This window comes from Aplysia californica, unplaced genomic scaffold (genome assembly GCF_000002075.1).
Source record: "Aplysia californica isolate F4 #8 unplaced genomic scaffold, AplCal3.0 scaffold00066, whole genome shotgun sequence".
Taxonomy (NCBI): domain Eukaryota; kingdom Metazoa; phylum Mollusca; class Gastropoda; order Aplysiida; family Aplysiidae; genus Aplysia; species Aplysia californica.
Window position 1 is genome coordinate 802,024 of NW_004797336.1, and position 23,828 is coordinate 825,851.

General features: G+C 38.7%; 1 protein-coding gene across 7 annotated transcripts in view; it reads left to right on the forward strand.

Moving 5' to 3' along the window:
* LOC101849356 (MAP kinase-activating death domain protein) overlaps positions 1-23,828 on the forward strand; it is a 94,128-nt gene that overhangs the window by 68,171 nt on the left and 2,129 nt on the right. For 4 of the 7 annotated variants that reach the window (XM_035968523.1, XM_035968520.1, XM_035968525.1 and 1 more), the window contains 7 exons: positions 231-338; positions 2,643-2,807; positions 3,472-3,544; positions 5,618-5,727; positions 12,706-12,714; positions 16,977-17,049; positions 19,017-19,063. In XM_035968523.1, the coding sequence (XP_035824416.1) occupies positions 231-338; positions 2,643-2,807; positions 3,472-3,544; positions 5,618-5,727; positions 12,706-12,714; positions 16,977-17,049; positions 19,017-19,063 (585 nt within the window). The remainder of the gene's footprint in view (positions 1-230; positions 339-2,642; positions 2,808-3,471; positions 3,545-5,617; positions 5,728-12,705; positions 12,715-16,976; positions 17,050-19,016; positions 19,064-23,828) is intronic. The other 3 variants (XM_035968526.1, XM_035968521.1, XM_035968527.1) reach the window with 3 other exon arrangements.

Below are 23,828 nucleotides of genomic sequence, written 5' to 3' on the forward strand. Positions count from 1 at the left end.
GACTCTTACACAAGTCACTCAGCCCTGTGTCATGCTTTGTTTGAAATTGTCAAAGCTTTCACTAATTTAATGGATGCTGCCTCAAATCAAATCTTGATCTGACCTGTCATGTATATCAAATCTTTTTCAGTAGCTGTATTCATATGCGCTGTCTTATTCAAACTGTTTTTTTGTGGTCCTGTTTCCTGCATGTAATCATGTTAAGTATGTTGTTCGTCCTGTACCCTCAGTATGGCAATGACATTGACTTGAAGCCGATGGGCAGTCGTCAGATGCAGAAGCAATCCTTCACTGTCCACTGGGGCACTGACAACACAGGGGACATGCTCTTCATGGAGGTGAGGAGACTATACAGAGACAACACTGTGCATCACGCGGAAGGTTGCCTGGCTGTCTTTCAGGATGAAGATTGACGAATTTGAGGCTTATGCTGGTCTTATTTTTGTGGGGAGAAAAGGAAGATTATAGATATTTACAAAATATTTGGCCAAATTATTGTATTGAATCCTAAAGCTCACAATTATATTTTAAGAACAGTTGAACCTAGGCGATAAATATAGTGGTTCTTGCCAGTATATAGGCATGTAGATTTTGGTATTGAGTTAATCTCTAAATCTCCTATAAATTGACAGTATGATTTATCTGACCTTATGTGGCTATGTCATGTCTTGACTGGTCTTGTCTTATCCTGTGTCCTCATTACAGCAAAGGGTCTGGATCATTAACATAGCTCCTATGTATGGGTGATAGGAGGGTACAACTGGTCGGTCCTGCTTGTTTTCTATCCTTCTCCTCTCTTTATATGTGTGCGTGCCTGGTGTAAGGGACCACAAGAGGCATTTGCTCAAACCGAGATATCAGGCTTCAAAGGTCAAAAATAGAATTTTTTTACAAGAACTAAGTTCCATTAAAAGTGATTTCTTTAACCTTTAATATATCGATATTTAAAGGACTTAAGTTTCTTGTACTTTAAAATACATTTTTAAAGATGTTTTTTTTTACTTGACGTATATTGCATAATCCCCAAAAATGCGTGTGAAAATTAGTTTTCCGAGTACACACTGCGGATGGTTTCTCTTGTCCATTCATAAAGTCGGCCCAATCACATTGCATACCAAAATTTAGGTCATTCTTTCCTCTCTCTAGTGGCGGGTAGTACGCATGAATATCTAGAACATGTAAATGAAGCGGAGCTTTGCGCATCCATACCCTTTCGCCTTTTTGGAGAGCAAACTTGTATCGCATTTTTCTGCCCTGCGCAAACCGAGATCTATTTCTTGAAAGGTAAGGTCAATTGCCACCGAGTGAAGCAGTGGCAATTGACTTTATTGACGTGGTAGTGTCCATTGCTACCGAGTGACGCGGTGTCAAGTCTAAAAACAACGCTCTATCTTTAGCTTTCTATTCATAATGAGTTACGAACACATGGATAAGTTAGATCTAACCCCCTCTCATAACTTGATAAGTCATTATATATAACGAGTAGTTACACACATTCTGGGGTTCGAAAGGAAAATAGTATAGGTCAATTCCCGAATGTTTTGCACTCAAATTCTTCTTTTTACCTGCACAATGGTATTCAAAACTATCTGAAAACTTATTTTTATCAAGGAATATCATTTTGCATAAATTCAAGCTCATTTGAAAAATTTTGTTTTACAGTAAAATGAAAGTCTTGTTTCCTGGCTATCCTTTCGAGCTCCTCATGTCTAAGTGGGTCAATTTGTTTTCTAATTTCATTGGACGAACATCTAGAACTACCAACTTCAACTTGTCATGTTTTGAACGAGACGTAGGCTAGCCTATGCTTCAGTGTAGAACCAACACAGGCAATTCTAGAAGTATGCCACAAATGCACACAAACTCAAGCAGAAATACGCTTCTTATATATATATAAATATATATCGGAGAAAATAAATCCGGGGGACGGGGGTTAGGGGAGAGAGAGAGACCCCCACCCCCTCCCACAGAGGGGAAAAGAGAAAGGTGTGTGTCGCAATTTCACGAACGCAGAACACCAAGCACATACAGGCTAGTTCTACTCTCAAACACAAAAGAGCTCCAATTTACTCGCTGACAATTGACGCCATCAAGTGTCGCTGCATCACTCGGTGGCAATTGACACTACCTTCTTGAAAACTCTTGCTCAAAGTGGTGGTGAATTTGTTTTGAAGACGTAATATAAACACTTTGAAGCTGTTCTTTCATCTTAAATGCTTTTTAAAGTTGGTTTGTGAGTAGCGAATGTGTTGTCAGGTCGTCTGGAAGCGTAGGTCTATCTATTTGAAGCAGAAACAAAGGGGAAACTTTAAAGCTGTTTTTCTCAAAACTTTGTTTCGGTACCCTGCCCTACAAAATCACCCGTATCTCAAAAACTACTGAAGATATCTTTAAAATTTGAAAATGCAAAAAAACGTGATTCTTCAAAATGCGTCATGTGGTCCCTTTCACCAGGCACGCTCAGATATGTCCTCAGTTTTCCCTGCACTAAATCACCCTTACTATGTTGATGATCTCCCCTCCACATAAACTAACAAAACAAAACAGTAGCTTCTGGTTCGGTCACCACCAGCCATGTTCTATCTTTGTCTTTTCGTCCACTGATGTGACTTTTCTTTTTCCTACCTTCCTGTGGTGCTCAGGTTTGCGACGACTGCCTGTTGCTGCGTAGCGTGACGGGCGCCATCCATGACCGCTGGTGGTTTGAGAAGCTGGTCAACATGACCTACTGCCCCAAGACACGCGTGCTGTGCCTGTGGAGGAAGAACCAGGACAAAGTCCAGCTCAACCAGTTTTACACCAAGAAGGTACACGTGGGAACATTCAATGCTACTGTAGCGTAGTTTGTTTTGTTTGTCCAGGCTTTCGTGTAGCAATTAGAGAAATCAAGTCGGGAGTCTCAAGGTGATATCTTGAAAGAGAAATCACGTATGTGGCTTAATATGTGAAGGAACTGAAAAGGTCTTAACAAAGACCGAGAAGTTTTAGTCATTGTGTGTATATACTAGTTTTCCATGTATGACCTGCTTTGTGAGAAAACTTGACTTAATTTTTAACAAAATTTATGCCTAGTACCCCTTGTCATGACCACTTAGATAGCCACCTCAGCCTCCTCTAGGAGATGAGGATGGCATTCCTGCTAAGTGATCTTGTTTAACCGCAAACAGGTCTGGTTCTTTGGATCGTAGGTAAAAAAGTTATGTTTGAAGTAAGACTAGCCTCCTCACGCAATACCAGTATCCAAAATTGTTAATTTTCCACTGCAAGCTGAATTTTATAACAATGTATGCAGTGGAGTCTGAACCGGGTTTATCTGATTTTTTTCCCCCATTCTGTTTGAGCACAACTCTAAACCAAAAATCCGGCTAAACCAAAGAAAATCTGTCAGTCTCGCAGATTTCGATTAGAGCGAACTCCACTCTATTTCTATCATGCATTGGTAACCCGGGAATCTCCCTGCTGTGTCCTCAGTGTCGAGAGCTGTACTTCTCTGTGAAGGAAGCCATGGAGAGAGCCGCCAGCAGAAACACCGGGAGACCACCAGGTTGTTGATTGCTTTACACTTGCTAACATACTCTGTACTTTGTGCTTCGATTTCGATTTCTTCCTTTGATTTTATGAGGGGGGGGGGGGGAGGCTTGGAATTATGAGACATAACTGCCTCTTAAATATCTAACCTAATAGTGTTGATAGGGGCGTTAAACCCACACTCACTTGCTGAGACCTAAGTTTTGTCAGTTTCCCAATTGTTTTAATTGTTCTAATAATTGCTATATCGCCTAACTTTAAATGTGTGTGATTGCAGGATTCAGACTACGTGGGTGTGACCTTTTGGAATGGGTTTTGTGGATGCAGCCTAGCAATTTTCATGGGTTGAATTCCTTGCACTTTTCCTTATTTTCCTCTGTTCATTGTGCTACAGTTGGGTGCTTAGCAGTCTGTGCGAAGGACATGTCTGAGAATAGTGGCTTACACCTATCAAGCTGAAATGCTGTGTCTTCGGGGACAGAAATGACAAATTCTGAACAGCTTAACTGGATAAGCTAGATACTGTGAAATATATTGTCTGCCAGTTGTTCTGATATACTGAACCTAAAGTTTTAACTTTTTCATTTCAGTTTCGTGCAAGAAATACTTTATTGAAATTAAAAGTCGAAATGTTGAAAAAAACAAAAACAAGAAGAAATAATTAACGTGGGTAAAATTGTTTAAAGAATGGAAGCAGTTTTTTCTCTCTCCTGAAAAGTTTTGCTTTTTTGGCTCAATACATAATTTGAAGAGCTTGCCTGCGATATGCACCTTTTATTGGAGTGGATTCATGACTCGATACAGGCACACTAGGACTGTTATATATTTTTGACGTTGATGGCCTTGTGGTTAGGCTCTTGGACGAACAAACGTATGGTCGTGTGTTCAAATTCTGTCAGGAGCTCGATACTTCACCCAGGTGAAAATGGGTGCCTGGCTGCAGACAGGGAATGATCCTGTCAGTCTGTTAGTGTTTGAGCTCATGAAATCTGCAGCTTGCCCTGTATGCTTCCTGGGAAGCTGAGAATGTTTCCGAGTGTTTTCAGGGGATCTGCTGGGGTAATAATACAGTCGAACCTGCCTTAACGGAAACCTGTGTAAAGCAGAAACCTGTCTCTAATGGTCTTTCTGCTCCCCCCTTGATATATTCATCTTTATATACCTTATAAAACGGAAACTTGTCCAATCCAGAAATGGAAAGAAAAATTCGCTCCCTTCCGAGGGTTTTACCTGTCAAAGACGGAAAATTAATGTTTTGCCCGTTCAGTCCTGATTTGAAACAACCATCCACCGGCTCTAAACTTAAGGCTATGCTGCCAGGCGAGAAAGGGGAGTAGGGGTGCATTTTGAGGGTAGATGTTACCCTGTCTATGTGAGCCCTGAGCGATGAAGATGGTCAGGATGGTGTGGATGTCAAATCACGAGTGCCAGAGAAAGTGCACGAGTGGCGCCCCAGCACGGAAACTTTCATTGGTAGCCAGAGGCCAAAGGTGCGAAATTAGTTTAACCTATGCCTGCCACCCTGATCGTACAGCCAGCTGAGAAAAGAGTTCCTCGAATCGTTGTTACATGGCAGTGAGGTGTGGCATTGGTTGACTGTGTCAATTACACCGATGGGTGCGGCTAAGGGTGGAAGCAAAGGAGATGTTCGAACGTTTCTGTTTTTAATAGGTCAAACAGTGGTCCTATGAAATGCAAGCACTGGTGGTAATTGGATAAATAAGACTGACATCATTATCAGAGAAGATAGCAGCTGAGAAGTGGGAAGTTTTGAACACTTGCGATCGCTTGCCGATCGGACAAGCGACGCTTGATCCCACTGGCTGGGTCTTTGAACCCCCTCCTTCTCCCCGCTAAATTCCCCTGTCTAAGACAGAAAATGACTAAGATGGAATTTTTTTCTGGCTCCCTTGTGATTCTATCTTACACAGGTTCGACTGTAGTTGTAAAATTCATAGATCATGTTGTAGAGTGGATATGCCATATATAAATGGAATGATTCTTATTGTTGTTGTTATTATTATTAGTATTATTATTATTGATATTAATAATGGGGCATTAATTGTTTTTGGTCACCTCGTGATTTCAGCGGGGCCAGAGTTGAGCGGGGAGTTCCCGGTGCAGGACCTCAAGACCAAGGAGGGTGGCCTGCTCCAGGTGTGCATGGAGGGCATCGGGCTGCTGCTACACAACAGCAAGGTGAGTCGCCCCCAGGGCTGCAGAATGTGTTATCCCATGCGTCAGCGCAATACGTGTGTGCGCACACATATAAAACACACACTCTCAGACACAGTGCTGTTTACATAATATGCTCCTCACTATCTCGAGTGGAAATACGTAATATAGATATATATGTACTGATGTGCATACATGCTGATGTGTACCTCAAGTAGTATCAGCTTTTGTGGTGTGCCTACACATATGTGAAGACACACAGATGTACACACATACACATGCACACACACACACACACACACACACACACACACACACACACACACACACACATTCATACACACACACACACTCACACATGCACACACACACACACACACGCATACTCAAACACATATGCAGGCACATATGAATTAAATGACTTTATTACCCATTTCAACCATGATCATAGGTGTGTGTGTGTGTGTTTGCGCGGCGCACGCGCATGTGTTTGTACGTGTTTTTGTGTGTGGGTGTTCATTTGTGTGAAAAGAGTGTTTCTTTTTGTTATTTATTGTCCCATTTTAGACACTCACGGGGCTGAATAGACCCACGCGTAATATTATGTTGTGTGTTGCAGCCTCTCTTGTTCTCTGATCAGTGGAAGTTTATAAATCTCAATGAAAGTGAAGAAAATGTACCAGCGTACCACATGCATATATATTGTTAGTCTGATGAGAATGAGATGGCAACTGTGTTTAAGGCACGAGCAGGAGTCTCAAGAGAAGAGAAAGAAAATTTGCAGTTTAACTGTAGCATAGCTTTGTGTTATTATTGTTGAGATGAACGAGAGGTTTGAATATAATGACTTTGAAAAAAAAAATCAATGATGAAATTGTTTGAAAGAATTTTTTAAAAAGCATTTTACATTGTTCTTTATGTAGCCATTCTTTTCTTTAAAGCTGATGACGTACTATTTATTTGTGACGTTTACATCTCACCATGTGTAATTGACTGATATGTTATCAGGCAGTTCCCTCCAACCCACCATACTCAACATCTCCCCATCCCTCCAACATCCTCCTTTCTCTCCCCCCCCCCCTCTCTCTTAGTTCTCTTCTCTCCCTCATTCCTCCAACCTTTTTCTGTCGTTGTTGCTTGATAGCCTCTCATTATTTTGTATGGGTTGACTGAGTCTTTTTATATGTTCTGTGCCTTCTGACTCTCCCTTTGACCGGCTCCTAATGATGCTTTTCAAAGTGCGTCTTTACCTCCCAAATGTTTTTTTCTCATTGGTTGAGGGTTGCCCTGTTCCCCGATAATTCAGGCTGTACTCTCCCCCCCCCCCCCCCAAAGATGATGCGATTTTTTTCTCTCACGTGATGGTCGCCTTTCTTTGTCACAGTGTCTTTAAGCAAGTTCAGATTCACTCAAAGGGTCTTTGTTTTGTGTCCAATGCTGTCTGTTTAGTTTGATCAGAAACAGTATTGAGGTAGACGCGGTCGACACCAGCGAAGAGTTTTTTAAATATCTGTTGAATGCAAGGAAGTCGCTATGGGCAGTGCAGATTGTTTTGTTTTTTTTCAAATATTATTTAAGATAGAATATGGTGACAACATTAGTTGCAAATCTGATCTGGACTGGACAGTTTTTTGTTTTGTTTTGGGTTTTTTTTTGGTTTTTTAAAACTTTTTTTTTCTGTTTTGCATACCTTTTATGCCTGTTCTTCACCTTTCTGTCTTGTGTTGATGGTCCTGCTCGATGTGTTTACATAAACATTTTTTGAAAATCTACTTAGCCCTAACGCCACTACGTTGATCACCCCCCTCCTTATCTCACCCCTTCCCCCCTCCAGTAAGCGGAACCTCACCCCACCTCCCAGCCCCCCTCCCCCAACCCTTGCTGGAGTTATTGACAATCTGTTTGCATCTGTTTTTCCCCCCTTCTTGTTTGAGTGATTGGCTACATCTGTGCAAAGCTTCATGTGCTGTGGTGCCAGTCTGGTGTACATGTTCACAGGTTTCTATATATGTGCATTAATCACTTTTTCTCTTCTTTAAGCTCAGTGTATGTACAGTCGAATTATCTGCTATTCATTGGCCGTAGGATTTTGGGAGCAAGTCTTATTTTAAAAATTGTGTCTAGTGGACTTTCAGTCTAAAGACATCTTTTAAAAGAGCCTTTACATTTATGAAAAAATGTGCTCATTTGCTATCTCACTGAAGGAAATAAGGCAGTGCAGGAAGATATTTTTTTTTTTAGCTTAGTCAGAAAAATTCTGAAATTGGTAAGAACTGGTCTTGATATTAAAAAGATTTCACCCAAATGCTACAGCTTTGAAAGGTTGAAGTGTCATTGTGAAATGGAAAATGAAACGTACAGGATAAAAGTCCTGAGAAAACATAGTGGGTACTGCCAAGTATTTGGTTAAAAATTGTCTTAAAAACTTCAGCTGGTGAGTTTCCTTCCACGCTTACAGCAGTACAAGGTAGATGAAAGTAGGAGTTTGCATTCACAAGTTCTGATCTACAAAGTTTTGAAGGCTTTTCTTTTTCTTCTTTTCCTTTCCCATTTTTTTCCCCTCGTGGACGATGTAAAGAGTTTCGTTTTTTAAATCTTCTCTATGTTGTTGGCTGCATTTCAAGATGTTATTTCTTATTCTGTATGACTTGCCAGTTTTGTATCATGCATTGTGCAATTCTCGTGAACACCGATGATGCAATTCATTATATTTTTAACATAATTTTCCTTCCGTTGTGTTGTCTGGTGACTCAAGCAGTACTCCTCGTATGACTTTGTATAGTTGCCACTTTAAGTAGGTGGAATAATCCTAGCCATGGGTAGGCACGTGGTTGTGGTCAGCATGTTGTTTTTGCACAGTGGTGACGCACGGACATGACGTGTGATGATGGTCTGGCAATATGGTTGCTGCATATATGGAATAAGAGAAATGAAAAGGAGGGGAAATAAGTGTCTTCGCAAATGGCTAACTGTCTGACCTCTGAACCTGCAATATCTGATTAAAGAAGAAAATAAACGGAGAGAACGAAAATGAGGGTCCCTTTTCTCTATCAGGTTTTTCAAAAGATGTCAATATCAGCTGTGTACTGGCTTTATCCAGTTACACCTATCCTTTGTGGCAGTGTACAGTGTTGAAGTCATACCTCTACGTTGGTTCTCTTGGGCGATGTAAGACAACTGTTTACAAGGTGGCCGTGGTATACAAGAGACCGATTATTGTGCATGGGAAACAATTTTTTCTCTTGATCACCTCTTATAAATCAAATTGGTTTCCATGTCAGAAAATGGAATTTTTAAAGAGGGTTGGTTGAAGCATTCATGGTGTAAATGCTGCCGAGGTGGATTATGTGAAGGTCTAGAAAAGATTCCCAGGGTGCAATCATGAACGTAGATTGAAAATGAGCTGTTGAAAAAGGAGAAGTCGTTGAAGGAAAAGAGAGGCAAATTGGAATTTTCAAATGACATGAATTTAATAAACTGTGCCAATTTGGCAGCAGTGTTGAGTAAAAGAAGAGATGTTATGTTGCTGTTGATAAGCAATAGGAGTAGACTACAATTGTTTGGGGGGGGGGGGGCGTGTAAGAAGGGTTGTGGGAACATGCTGAAAAAAAGGAGGGGATGATGTTTGCGAAATCCCTAGTTTAGTTATAGATGTGATTGGAGGAAATAGGAGAAAGGTACAAGAGATGATGCAAGAATAAAGAGGAGAGGGTGGCTTTTTGTCTCTCCTCTCTTCCTTTAGACAAAGTTCTTTTGTTTGTCTTTGTGTTGTTCAATATTTGTTTGACAACTCTGGGCAGGATTTGTCTGTTTCAATTTCAAACTCAATGTAACTTTGTTCTATAGATGACTGAAAAATTGTGGAAAAGATTAATGGGGGCTGTTTCAGATATGATTGTGGAAGTAAAATGTATGAAGGAAAAAAATTAATTAAAGATGCCCTTTTGTCTGTGCGTTTGTGGGACTTACGAAGTTGAACTAATTTTCATTGAATAGATTAGAAGGTTTTTGTCTCTTGGTGAGGACTTAAGCAATGATGTTGGTAGAGGTACTGCGACTTAATATTATGACTCTGGCTTTCGCATTAGGTTTCAATAAATAAGAGTAGAAATGTCTCTGTACTTGAGTGTGGGAAATAATTTATCTTGTTTGTGTGTCTGCTTTAATGTGTTCTGTTTGTCAGGCACATTGCGTTAAGCTAAAATGTTTCTGTTATATTTAGTGATAGGATTTTCCTTTTGATCATCTGCATGCCTTAATTTTTAGGGGGTAAATCCCAATTTTAAAATGTGTATTTTTTGCATTTTTTTCCCAGTGGTGTACTTAATGGAGAGGGTTGTTTGCTTTTTTGAAAGCATTTGTTTGTCTTCAAAATCTTCTTCAATAAAAGGAGGCCATATATACTTAGGTTTTTTTCTTTTTGAAGGACAGTGTTGAGAGTGTGACTAGTAGTGCGACTGTGTGGACCGAGAGAATAAGATTGAATACTTAATTTTTCATTTTTTAAATGTATATATTTTTTCTTATCGGGGCTGGGAGTAGGCTTACTTGTTCTATTGTTAAAAAGCTCTTGTGCGGGTTATGTACAGTTTGCTTTGTAATTGCTTAAATGTGGTTGGTATATTGATCGTCAAGTATCTGATGGTACTATATTGAAGGGAAAATAAACATTAAGAAGAGAAAAGGCAAAATGAGTAGACAACCCAGTGGAGAGCACTGGTTTACTGTGGGGTTGATTTGTTCTCATTGTAGTGACGCATCCTATCCAATGCTTGCTAAACATTTCATAGTTCTCATTGGCCCCATTGGAGTATCGGACGGTAGAACAGCTATTTGAGGCTGGGTCAAAACCATTATTTTGGCAAGATATGCTTCCTTGATTTGTACCCAGCTTGTAGCGCCGTCCTTGATTTAATTTTTGCTCAGCCTTAAATGGCAGTTGCAGTTCTGATACTACTGCCACCCGTCCACAACATTGAATTTTCTTCCAGCCAAAGTAAAATTGTTTCCTTTAGTCCTTGTAGGTTATTTGTGCAACCGCTCTCAGGTAGTTTGTTCCATCTGCCGCAACAGGATCACCCCCCCCCCCCCACTTACTTATGTATTCTGTCTTTCTGTCTGCATACTTTCTTTTGACCGGCATCTGTGGTGACGGCCTCTTAAATAACTGAAGTGGGTGGTTGGCGGGTGCTCTGGTGTGGTTTGCTTCTTCTTTCCTATGAAACATCAATCGTCCTTATCTTCCCTTCTTCTTTTTTATGTTTGTTACTCTCTTGTAACACCTCTAATCTTCTGGCGCTCATATGACCTTATGCAGTTGCGAGCGCCGTAAAACCTCTACTAAAACTAAAAAATAACCTAATCGTGTTGATAGGGGCGTTAAACCCACACTATTTCACTATGGTCTGTGGTGTAATGGTTATGCGCTTCACCATTGCACACAGAAGACCTGAGTTTGATTTTCATATGGGGAGAATTTTTATCCAGTGTCTTGGTCTTTTTGCTGGGAAGATGTATCCCTCTCAGCCCTCCTTCATTTGAAAAAACATTTGAACTTTCTAATGTTGCTGAATGACTGTTTGTTTGTATGTATGTGCTTTTGTCCACCTTCAAAGTTTGTCTTAACTCAACCGGTCTGCCTTATAGGGCATGGGGTAGGTTTCTCCTTGTGTTTATAACTGTTATGGCTGTGGAACTCAATAGTTGTTTGAACCCTGAGCTGGGAAGAAAAGAGGCTACCTGAAGAGTAAAAAAAGCAATAGCCCACTTATGCTTCTTCCTGCTCTTGTTTTGCTATCAGGATATTTGCAGCATTATATTTTTACATTACGTTTCCTTGTAATATGTTGACCCATGGTGCAGTCCTGAATGTGCTACAAGTATGGCCCCAGACTCACACGCTGAACACATTTCCCTTATGGCTAAGTCACCAAAATGTGAAGATGTGAACTAGCTCGAACAGGGATACCGGTTAAATCATCAGCAGATACCAGTGTCCCACTTTGCCCTAAATTAGAAAAACAGAGCCAAGTGTCACTGAGTCAAGTGATTATTGCATGTGAATAGACCATAAAAATATTTTCATTGCAGGGTAAATAACTCCAATTCCTCTTTAGTCGTAAAATAAATTCAATATTGGCTCGCAAAGTGCTTTTTTCTTGAGTGAAGTATTCCCCACGCTCTTTATGGCTGCGAACAAATTTTTCTCATCCTATGGGATCACCTGAATTCACCAGGAGCTGTGCTGTTGCCCCTTGAAGCCTACCCTCACCTACCCACCTCTGTCGTTCCCTGCTACCCCCCCCCCCCACCTCACCTGGCGTCTCTCCTGATTTTATTTGCACTCACTTTTTGTTCTTTTCGTTTGTTCTTTGACGGAAAGACTGACAGGCATAGTGAACACAGTTGGCTAGGGTATGGTCTTTTGTTTTTTCTGTTATGTTCAGTGTTGGTGACTACCAAACAGAGCTATGTTTCTTTTTCTTGTTTACTGTTTTAATGGGGTGGTTGGCAGGTGGTGTTTTGTTTTTGTCTCCAGAAAAAACGAAGGCTTAGACTGCTGAGTATTGTGCGAAATAGATAATGTAGAAAAACTGTCTGGAAAGAAGTTTGAGTTGTGTGCTTAGAAAATAGCTCATCATGCTCTTGGGTTTTTCTGGGTTTTTTGGTTTTAAAAAAAAATTCACTCTTGTTTTCTATTTGAGTCAATGGCATATGAGAAAAATTGTGTTTCTTTTCTTTGATTAGTGTCGTAATGACTGAAAATGTTTGTCTCTCTAGCCTCCTGTCTTCACCCCTTCCCTGGTCTCTATTCCTCCGTCTCTCTCTCTCTCTCCCTGCCTCTCTGTCAGCTAGTACTACAACAGTATCTTCTCAGAGATTCCACTCCATCACCCCCCACCTCAACCCTCATTCCCCATCCCAGCCCGTCTCAAACATTTTATGGCCTGTTTGCTCATGCGATTATCTCCCTCTGTTTGCCTTCTGCCGCTGTGCCGCCAGGACTTAGAGGTAACCAAAGGCCCCCCCAGTCTCACACCCTGAGATTAATTCTCTGTCTCAGAGAAAAACAATACGTATTTACATCTATGTTTATATTTATTATATCATATCTATGTTTATATATGTGTACCTTTGTGGCTTCGGTTTGTTGACTATTTGTTTTTGTTTTAGTCTTTATTTCTTTCTTTTTTGGTAAAATTGTGTAGGATGAGTGCAATGACACTATGTGTGTGTGTGTGTGTGTTTATGTGTGTGTGTTTGTTTGTAAGTGAGTGTGTGCCTAGTTAGCTGTACTCCTTGCACAGTTTGCAGTCGGGATGTTTATATCATTATCTGTCCCACTTGTGTTACTACCTCACAAGTTCTGCTGTCTTTGTGTCTAGTTTCCCAAGCTTCACTTTTTTTCCTGTCCTATCGGTCTTCCGGAATTTTCTTTCTTCCAAACTCGAGTGTCTCGTAATTCTCCAAGACTGGGGATTCCTCTCTGAAATCTTTTTCCTGTAGACAGCTTAACATTATGCCAGGCAGAAAATAGCCTACTGCTGCTTTGAGACGTAGGTAGAAGTTATAAAAAAAAAATTTTAATGCTCAGATCTTGTTCAAAGATTGAGAATGCAATGTGTGCCATGTTTTTCCTGTTGACAGTACTGAAACTAGATTTGAGGCCTCCTACGGGGTTGTAAAGGTAGAGTGAGGATAGGATGCTACTTTAGTTTCTCGTCGAGAACTAGATAATTAATAAGCTTTATGTATAGTAGCACTAGCTATCTATACTTAAATGCTGTTCTAACCTAGATTCTTTAGAGACAAAAAGTATTTTTTGACATTCCCCTCAGAGCAGTTATCACGATGTGGGAAATATTTTCAATGACACAATATTTTTTAGTCTACAACCAAACTATAGAAAGCTTTAAAAAGTTTAGTCATTTGGAAATTAGTCAAAATTTTTGTACCTCAAAATAGTTCATCTTGAATTCAGCTATAAACGAAGCAAAAGCAACTGGTATTTAACCATTCTGTAGTTGTTGTTTTTTTTGTTTTTTTAAAATTTGGTGCTCCAAAAAAAAGCTCATCCTGTGGTGTTTGTCCAACTGCAAATTCAGCTTTCTTCAATTTTTAAGTAGGTAAATGTTATTAAAAGAGCGCAATGGTTTTCAAGGAGCAACTAATTTTTATTTTGTGCTGTTGTGACTGTGCAACTGTCTCTTGCAATGAGTTGGCTTATACCCTAAATGTGAATGCAAAGATGATAACTTTCTTCACAGGTGTGTAAGTGTCTGATATACAATTTATGTTATATACTATGAACTCATAATGGTCTCAAAGATAGTGTGTCTGTTTGTGAAAATCAGAGCTGGTCTGCTTGCAGTAAAATACTTTCGCTTATAATTTCATATCTTGTTCCTGTTGATCTGCTTCGCAAATTGTAATTTTTTAAAATACATAAAACTCTACCTATTCTTCTTCACTGGGTGTTGTTAATAGCGAGGGAACAAAAGCTATCAATACGGTGCCACAGGATATAAATGAATTTGACATAATTTTCTGTGCTGAGATCCAGGTCAGAACAGACTCGAGACATCTCGAGTCATGTACATTTTACACCCCCACCCACCTTGCTGTGGAATAGTCTAGGGTCATTGATGCATGTGACGTAGAGGTGTTTATTGTCTTTGTATGCCTATGGTCATCTAGACTGTTGTTCCCCCCCTCCCCATCATCATGTGTTGTGTAGCCAGCCACTTGTTGTGTGATTTGATTGCCTAGAGCCTGCACTGTACATCTTGTGACCTTCCCCCCCCCTCTACCTTCAGCTGTGTCTCCCACTCCCTGATTATTGTCTGCTTTTTCTCCTCCCTTCCCCTCCTGATCAAATGGTGCTAATCTTTGGCAAAACTATTTTTTAAATAAAAGGTAGATTTCCCCATCAATGTAAAGGGATGGTTCCTATAGTTTGTTTACATATTCATGCCCCTTGTTTAGAAAGCTATATGATGAAATTGATGACTAACACAAATGTAGACCCTAAATTATTGGCCATAATTATTTTTTTAAAATGTATATATGTGTATGCTTGTGTAACTTCTGTTTCGAAAAATTCCATTGCCTTTAAGGATAAACAATTAGTATTCAGGCGGACAGAAAGTCATCTTTTCCTTTCAAATTATGAATGCTGGCATGAAATTATATTTTAGGAAGGAGAAAATAATGAACTTTGTGCAGACATTTTTTGTGTGGATACAACGTAAAAGATATTGAATCCAGGAATGGTGACAGTAAATAAACTGTAAAATGGAACATTCCAGTTCAATTCATTGTGTCTGAAAGAAGATCAAAGAATTTTAGTGCCTTACAAAATCCACGCCATTTGGTACTTGTTCTTAAAACATGTAAGTCAGTCAAAATCTAAAAAAAGACTATGTGAGTAGAAATAGTGCAATAGAAAACATGGTGCAAACTTACAAAAAACTGAGGGCATGAGTATGTAAGCAAAACTATAGTTGATAATACCTGAGGAATTGCTGAGTGCCATGAATATTCCTTCAACTACAGCTCACATTACAATCTCAACAGCCAAAGCTGTAAATAGGTGGGATATTACTTGTGAAAAAGCTCAAGGCCCATGAAAAGGAAGACATTTTTTTGGTCTTTATTTGTGGAATTGAAGGGCTCCTTGATGCAACACATTGTTTAAGCACTCCAGAATTTAATGGCCCACATTTCCCTCTTCCCCTTTGTGTTCACAACACATTGTGAAGCTGAAGTCATTTTGCACATGGACCGCTGTGTGTTTGAGTCCTAAAAAAAGAAGAATTCAGCCTAAAAATTGTTCAGCTTTGGAAGCTGTGGTTGTTATATTTTGGGAGGGGGGGCCTGACACGTGGCTCATTTTGTCAGGGAACCCTTCGATTCTTTTTTAACTATCCTATAGCATCATTTGATCACCTTGACAGTGGACGACACAAGGGACTTGTAGCGCAAGATCAGAACATTGATATATAGAGAGAATAATGTGATATACCGTCTGGCCGTCTCATGGTCAGATATTAAAGTATAAGTTTCCTGTTGTTTTCTGACTAGGTTTTTATTTTATCTTTTTTTTTGGGTTTGGGCAGAACTGTTATGAGATCAAGAAAATTAAAAAGGATTGACTGTAGCTTCTTAGGCGGGTTTTTTTCCTGAACGACTGTTAATTTTTTCCCTTAACATTAATGTCCAAGTGGTTCAAAAAGAGAGTAAGTGTGACTTAAAGAATAGAATTGAGGTGCTAATGAGTCTTGGTCTGTTTTCTAAGGCATAATTTAAGGTGTGATTAGTTAGAAGGTTGCGTTGTTTTTTACTGGTTATGGAATTTAGAAGTGATCAGACAATTTTCTCAGTATCGAAGGAGCAAGTGCTCACTATTTCTGTGCATTCTGGCTTAGATTTGTGAAGAAAAAGTAGAGATATCCCAGGTATGTGTTTGTGTGGAGTGAGACTTAGTGTCCTTAGCTACTGTGGCAACCTGGCGTGGCTACATGTACGTCATGACGTTTTATGTACGTGTGTGTGTGCGTGTCATACATGTGTGTGTGTGTGTGTGTCTGTGTGTGTGTGTCTGTCTGTCTTCTTCTCTCCCAGCCTTGTCCTGCCACCTCTGCCCCTCTATGCAGTCTGCCTTGCTCACTGGAGTCACATCACTGCTCCTCAACACCCCCCCCCCCTCAACCCTGCCCCTCCCCTCTTTCCCCCAATCTCCATTCCGTGCCCTACTATAATGCTTTTCTTCCTGCCTGTCTACAGTCAGAACCACTGCCAGGTATCTTAGAAGCTCTGTTCCTTTGTTGACCGTGTGGCTGAAAACATCTTGTTGAGTGGACCGGAAAGTTCTTTGTCTCTTATTTGAGTGTGAATAGTCTTTGCAACCCTTCCCCACAAACACTTCCCTGAGCTCTATTTTAGTGTTCAGAAATCATTGTGAAGTTGTACTATTAATTAAGCTATTGATTTCTTTATTGAGAATGTAGTGACCAATGGAGTCAGTGATCTGTCTCAGTCGCACTGTAAGTTCTTGGAAATGTAAAGTAGAAAAATGCACTGTTTAATCACGAAGCATCTAAAGTAAGATTGCCATGTGTTCAAAGGAATGGAGTTTATCAGATACCTGGTTTTACTGCCTTACTTTTGATCAATTGTACCTTAGAAATGAGAGTGTCTTTTATGTTGTTGTAGATGTCACAGTTTTCTTTATGTTCTGTTATGTTATGGTTGTCAACTGGTTTTTCTTTCAGTTGTTTATTGAGCTAGCAAGCATCCGGAAATGTTTTACGCAGAAAGGTGGCATATTTGTTCTAGAAGAATTTGGTAAGATTGTAGCCTTTTTTTAAAAAACATGTTTTCTTCTTTCATCGATAACACTTCCATAAACCGACTTTGTTTTTCATTCTGTCTTTCCACATGTCTTCCTTCTAATTTTAATTTGGGGAGATGGTCAAAAATCTAACTTCATCTTTACGATGTTTCTTTCAAAGCTTTTCCCCTATTTTGGTGGCTTGCTTGAACGTGTTGAGTTTTTTTTTTTTCTGTTTTTTTTTTGTGGGTATATTTAAACAATTTTGAAAGATGATCAGTAAATTAATGAATAACTTGATGATGCCCGTGTGATTTTATCATTTATTGTCCTTCTACCTGGGTGTGAAGGATGTTGTCCTTTGTAAGGTCTGTGGCTTGAATCATAATGTGGTGTTGATCACTTGGGACATCTTTGTTAGATGAAGCTTCTCATTTCATCTCTTTGTTTCACCTCCTCCCAACTCCACCTCCTCTAACTTTTCTTTTCTGTTCTTTTTTTCTGTCTTCATCTCTCCTTCCTGTCAGTGTTCTCTCTTTCTTTTCCTTTTTTTGTTTGTCAACTCACTCATTCATATGTTTTGACTTTTGGCTTTCAGCTTTCACTTTATGTTCTGTTTTTTTCTGGCTTCACTTGTTTGTTGAATCTGTTGCTTTTCACTTTAGTTGAGTCTTTTTCTTTTGGGCGTGTGTTTTTTTGTTTTTTTTTTACTGCATCAAAGAAAATCACTGCTCCTGCCTGTGTCGTAAATACATGTGGTAGCACTGCCTTTTAGTTGGCCAGATAGTTTTTGTTCTCCCAAACTTGTACCTCGCCTCTAATGGAGTTGTTTCAAAATGCACAAATTCACCTAGGGCTTTTAATTTTGTGTTGAGCATATTTTTATGTATCCTTATTTTTTTTTTTGGTGGTAATGTGATGTAATGCACGGACAAGCGACTTGCTGTATATGTAAAATTGGTAGCTGGAATGTACAGAAGGTCTTTAGCCAGCTCTTATCTACTGATTGTAAGAATGATAGTGAAAACATGACTTCTTGTGATATCTCTGCTGAGTAAGAGGGGCATCCAATAAAAGTCACTAGCCCTCCAAAAAAGATCCAATCATCTCTGGCCTGGATTATTTTCTAAATTAGAATAAAACAAACAGAAAAATTTTCTTCCAATTAATCCTAAATTGATTAGATACTGTTGCATTGAAAAGTCAAGAAAATAAGTTTTGGCTACGCAAGTGCTGAGATGAGATTGTGGAATAAGGGGAAGGTGTTTTCATAAGTGTATTATTGCAGAGGAGTTTATTAAGAGGCAAGAGTTTGCAAGTAACAGTTTTGCGGAAATGACTGAAGATGTATCATTTGGATGGACAAAAACAAGGAATTTAGGTTTTTCTACCTGTTTTAAAACATCAAAACGCAGCATCATTTGGTACTAGGGTTGATAGACCTTAAACATTTGCGGTATACAGCATCAGTTCCTTGTAGTGTTGCTTGTTAGTGATGCATGTAATTTTTTAAAGTTATCACGATCAAGCTTATTTTATTTTATGTTTTGTTGTTTATTTATTTTTTAACATATATGTATGATAATTAGTTTCCAAAGTAAAAACATTTTTGTGCAGTAATGATGAAATACTCTTAAGAAAGAAATGTTTAATATGAATTTTCAGTGTGTCAAACGTGTCTGTGTTTACTCAGTTGTGGATCAGCTATGTTGATGTCATGGTGTCAACATACCTGAATTAATTGGAAAAATTATTTAACAAACTTTTCATGAAACCGAAAAACTTGTTCTCATTATTATCTGTAAGGTATTGATCTATCTTATGTTGATTGTTATTGTTTTTAGGAGAAAAGAAATAATTTGTGTGTGTTTCTTTTGAGGTAATTAATAGTCCTTGGGTTGTTGTTGTTTTTTAAGATCAAGAATATTAAGGTAAATATCAGAATTACTCTCATCCTTCACTTTTTTTCCTCTTCCAACAGACCCCAAAAGCAAGCAAATAATTCAACACAGATTCAAATCTAGTATGGTGAGTACTGATGTTGTTCGTCTCTTTAAAAAGTCTTTTTTTGTGTTTGTCTTCATCTGATACCCAATCCTTTCGTGTTCCTGTGACTTCCCCTCTATCGTTGTCATTCATCGCATCCTCCTCTATGGGGTTCTAAGACTGATGTAAAGCTGCTATTGCTATAAAATACAAAGTTCTGAATTGTTCAGTCACGTCGATTATTGACCAAGATACAATGTATCTTTTCCTAACATTAGCCGGGTAAATTATGTTTGAGAAAAAAAGAGCACATCTACATGATAATTAGCATTTAGTCTGGGAAAAAACAATATAGACAGAAAGAAACATCAGCGAGAGGGAAAAAGAAGGACCTACCAATGGCACCCACCAACCATCCACCTGACAAGATAAATTTTTAGAGAACTTATGACCAAACAAAGTCTACATGTTTCTGACTGTTAGAGTAGAAGTATTTGAGTTGTCAGAAAAGACAGGTACTGAAGATCTTGCTAAGAGAAAGGGCCGCTTTTTAGGTAGCTTTTTAAAATTTGTTTATAATGAGCTACTGATGGGCATGTAGATTACTGGATTTGATTCACTTTGTATTCACTTTGCTTTCTTCATCTGGGTTTTGTAAAAACCAACATTTTCCTTGAATAACCCACACCATTGTCTAGACACTTTTGGGTATTTGTGCCCTGTTGAAAATACCTTCAGTGTAGGAGTCAGAAGCTGTTCTGGCAATGTGTGACTAGTTTATGCTAGATCACTAGATGCAGTCTGTAGTATGCAGTACCAGATAATTTGCTAAATGGACATTTGTTGTATAGTGTAAGTAACAGTAACATTTTTTTGTAATCTTGACAGATGGTAAGGGAGAAGGGGGGGTGAGTTTTTGTGCAACCATTGTTGTTGTCGTATTTGCTTTATTTATTGTTGTCTGGTAAGGGAGAAGGGGGGGGGGGGGCATATATTTTTAGATGTTTTTGTTTTCAGCTCCAAACCCCATTTCAGTTATCAATAGCGCATATCTTTGTTAGTGTGCTCATTTCATGAACAAGCAACCGTGACTGCTGTTCATTGAACTCCCAATGAAGACTTGTTAATGTGGGTGTTTATGCCATTTAACATTAATGCCTCTGTATCTTGTTAACAGCAACTGGGAATTTTAGATAAAGCCATTCATTAGAAATTAGGTTTTTCAAATATGTTTTGAGAAAATGGGTTTTTCTTCTACAATTTTGATAGTGCTAAAACACTATTTCAAATAAATTTGTCCTGAAATCTTTTAAATGTTGCTTTACTATAGACTGTTGTACAGGATGTATGTTTTACTGTCTATTTGTCATGTTTTGTGTGGTTACCCCGTCGTCACATTACTAGATTTGTTATACCGACCAAAGGGTAACTTTGTTGTCTGTGCCTTTAACTAATGATCACATGGCATTACATAATATATTTTTTAGCTTCTGTGAGTTATGTTGTGTTATTCAATATTGCACGAAACAATTTTTTTTTCTCCAGGATTTTGTTTATTTGAGTGCTCACTATTTTGTTCTTTGAGTCTTGTTTTATGTGTGATCCATCGTAGTAGGAGTAAACAGTATTTTGTTGTTTGTTTTAGTGCACAAAATTCATTTGTTCCATTGTTTATTTTTTATGTTGTGTTTGTTAAGTTCATTTTGATGATTCATCCGAAGTGTATTAGAGCGTTTTTAAGTATCTTTCTGCTGTCTTCCTCCTCCCTGCCAGGCCAACGAGATAGTGCTTATGTTCCACCGCATGATCACTGTGAGACTGGCTCAGTCTGCAGGATGTGAACCAACCAGTAATAACATATACGTTTTTCCCCCTTCCCAGTTAAAGAAAATACCCTTCTAAAATAACTTACTTTCTGCACCCATTTTGCTTTGATCGTAGCGCTACTCCAACCAAGTGTTGACATTACATTCTAGCTTTTTTTGTGTATGTGGGTTGTTGTTTGTTTGTTTTGTTTTTTTTTTCTAATCTACACTAATTTTCCCTTTTAATTTTATCGTCATTCACAAGGTTATGGGAAGAAAAGTGAAGTAACATTTTCGTATTTTTATAGGATATTTTATTTAAACTTCCAAAATGCCTCATAAAATGGTTTCGCGTTATGTGTCCGCACCAACATTAAGAAGAATAAGTTACCCAACTCTTTGAAAATAGTCCATCAGTTGTTTTTTTTTCTTGGAATTTATTTTACTATCACTCCCGTCTTCCAATTGATTTGCGACATTTTAGAGGCCATATTTATGCTTCACAGCCAAAAATACACTGATGTGGCCCCTTAAAGTAGTACATCTGTGTGTACAGTAAAAAATTTACAATTTCCTGTAATATTTGATACCACTTGTGATAAGTACTCCTGTGGTTTTTTATATCACCCACTATTGAGCTTCATTTCTGTTCTACGAAATATTCAAACATCTTCATTTGAAATTCGCTACCCAATAACGGGTACTGCAGCTGTATCTGGCTAGCTCAGTTATGCTTGCTTGTACCTGTAGGTGAGCACCTTCCTCATGTGCAACTGTGACAATGCCGCTACCAATCAGCCTCAGACTTTAAGACTTAGACCAGGTTTCTATCTGTTGAATGCTTTGTGCACTATTCAGAGACTGGTTAAGTGAAGCTTGAATGTAGCTGCATGCAATATTTAGCCTTGTACTTGTAGGTCATACTTGATTACACTTTTGTGTGTGTTAGAGGCCCCCCAAAAATTAACTTTTTCTCTGTTGATTACCTTTTTTTCCCCTTCTCGCGTCCCAAAGTTTTTCTTTTGTTCTATGTCCCTGTTGTTTTCTTTCTGGGGTCAGATGTCGGTAAATGGCCCCAAACTTGTGCACAACAATTTTGTTTCCTATACATAAAGGAAAATATTAATTGTCTGTGAGTCTAAGAGACATAAAAAGTAAAAAATAATGTTTGCAGTATGATTTGAAAGTCAGCACGGATGTAAGGACTGTATGGTAAATGCTCTGTAAAGATATTAGTATTATAAACCGGTTAAAAATTGAATGAGTATCTGTGGTATAGTGATAAGGCGCATCAGGTATCTCCAGCTTTCTGCGGGGATATCGTGTCCTTCTCAGCCCGGGTTGACCCTGGCAGGCAGGATCGAAGAAGCCCGCTCTCTAAATGTTCGATATAGTGTCAATGGGGATTTAAAACTTCCACAATTACTATTTAAAATGTTTTTCTAAAAGTACAGAGCTATGGCTTGTTTTATTTTGTAAATTTGAATGGCAGCAAACTTTCTTATGAACATTTTCTATTATCCTTGTACTGCTCAGAGTGGATGAACAAATGTCCTTTGAAGGATTCAAGTATGACATGACAAATGTGCTTCATTGGGTCCTTCTCTCCCTCTCTAATCACTCTGATATAGCAATTCTCTTTTCCTGTCCCTTACCCTCCCCTTCCCTCTCCCTCCCCTAATGTTTTCTCGTTGGAAGCAATAAATATGCTTGAAGGTTCGACTGTTTTCTAATTAATGAAAGAAAAATAATTGTTTGATGTCTGGAAACAAACTGATATATAGAGGTATGGAAGCGTTAAAACTACTACAGATTTTGTACCAACATCCATAATTTGTTTATAGCATGTTAGTTATAGTTATAGTTTGTCTAGTTTGTAAAGTCTCAGTCCTCAATTTTGCAAGATGTTCTTTTGCCAATAGAAATAGACTAGTTAGCGCTGATGGAAGAGCCCGTGTCTTCTGTCTTGCCATCAACTTCCTGTATTTGCTGCAACCGGCATTTTTTATGGACATCGGCCTAATCAGTCCCATGACATGTGCCGATCTTTCAGAATTTGAAGCGAGTCTGTTTGTTAACACTGATCATGGAGCCTCTTCCCCTAATCCCCCCCCCCCCCACCCCCCACCCCTCCCCTATCCCTACATCTGAGCTGCTAGTTCTGTAATTCATTTGGCTCCTGATGGTATTTTAGTGATGTGCTGCTGCTGCTGAATATTTTCATTGTCTGTGCTCATCTAGTCTTAGGTTATATTATTGCTCACCACAGCCAATCATATGGATGATGGATATCACTTTATATTGTTCTTATAGGATACGTTACAAAAATTACCTAAACAATATTATATATATTATAATGCTCTGTTATTTCTGAAGTGATGTTATGAAACCCACAGTGGATTCCATCATTAGCAGTTTTAGGAATTAAGTTTTAAAGTAAACGAAACTGAATTGGGTAACATTTGATTAGGTTATATCTAACCCAACCAGTCAATCATTTACTCATTTGATTTACCTGAGTTTTTTTATTTTTTATTTTATTTATTCTGTTATGTACTTATGGGCCCATCGTTTATGAGGTAATAGGAAGTCCTCCAGGTGATAAGAATAGTGGCTGAAAATGAACAGGTTGGTCAAGGGAATAGTTATGAAACCATGAGGGACTAAAAAAAAAAAGGTAAATTTTATTTTAAACTGAGTACTGTTTTTATTCTCAAGTTTATTATTTTTCCCACATTTGACTAGATTTAACTCCCCACCGTGGTCTGGCTTGTGTACTAACTGTTCATTGTCCTTCCTGTCACTGGGACTCTGGGATGTGATGAGGTCGTGTTGTCTTTGTAGGAAAACCTTTTAATTTCTTAACACAGAGGAACTGTTTGAATTGGAGATATCCACCATTAGTGATTTTTTAATTCTTTGTTACTTTGTTTCACTTCCGGTTCTTAAATTCACTTTTTTGAGGGGTTTGCAGTTCCACACTCGTTTTGGTGCTTTGTTTT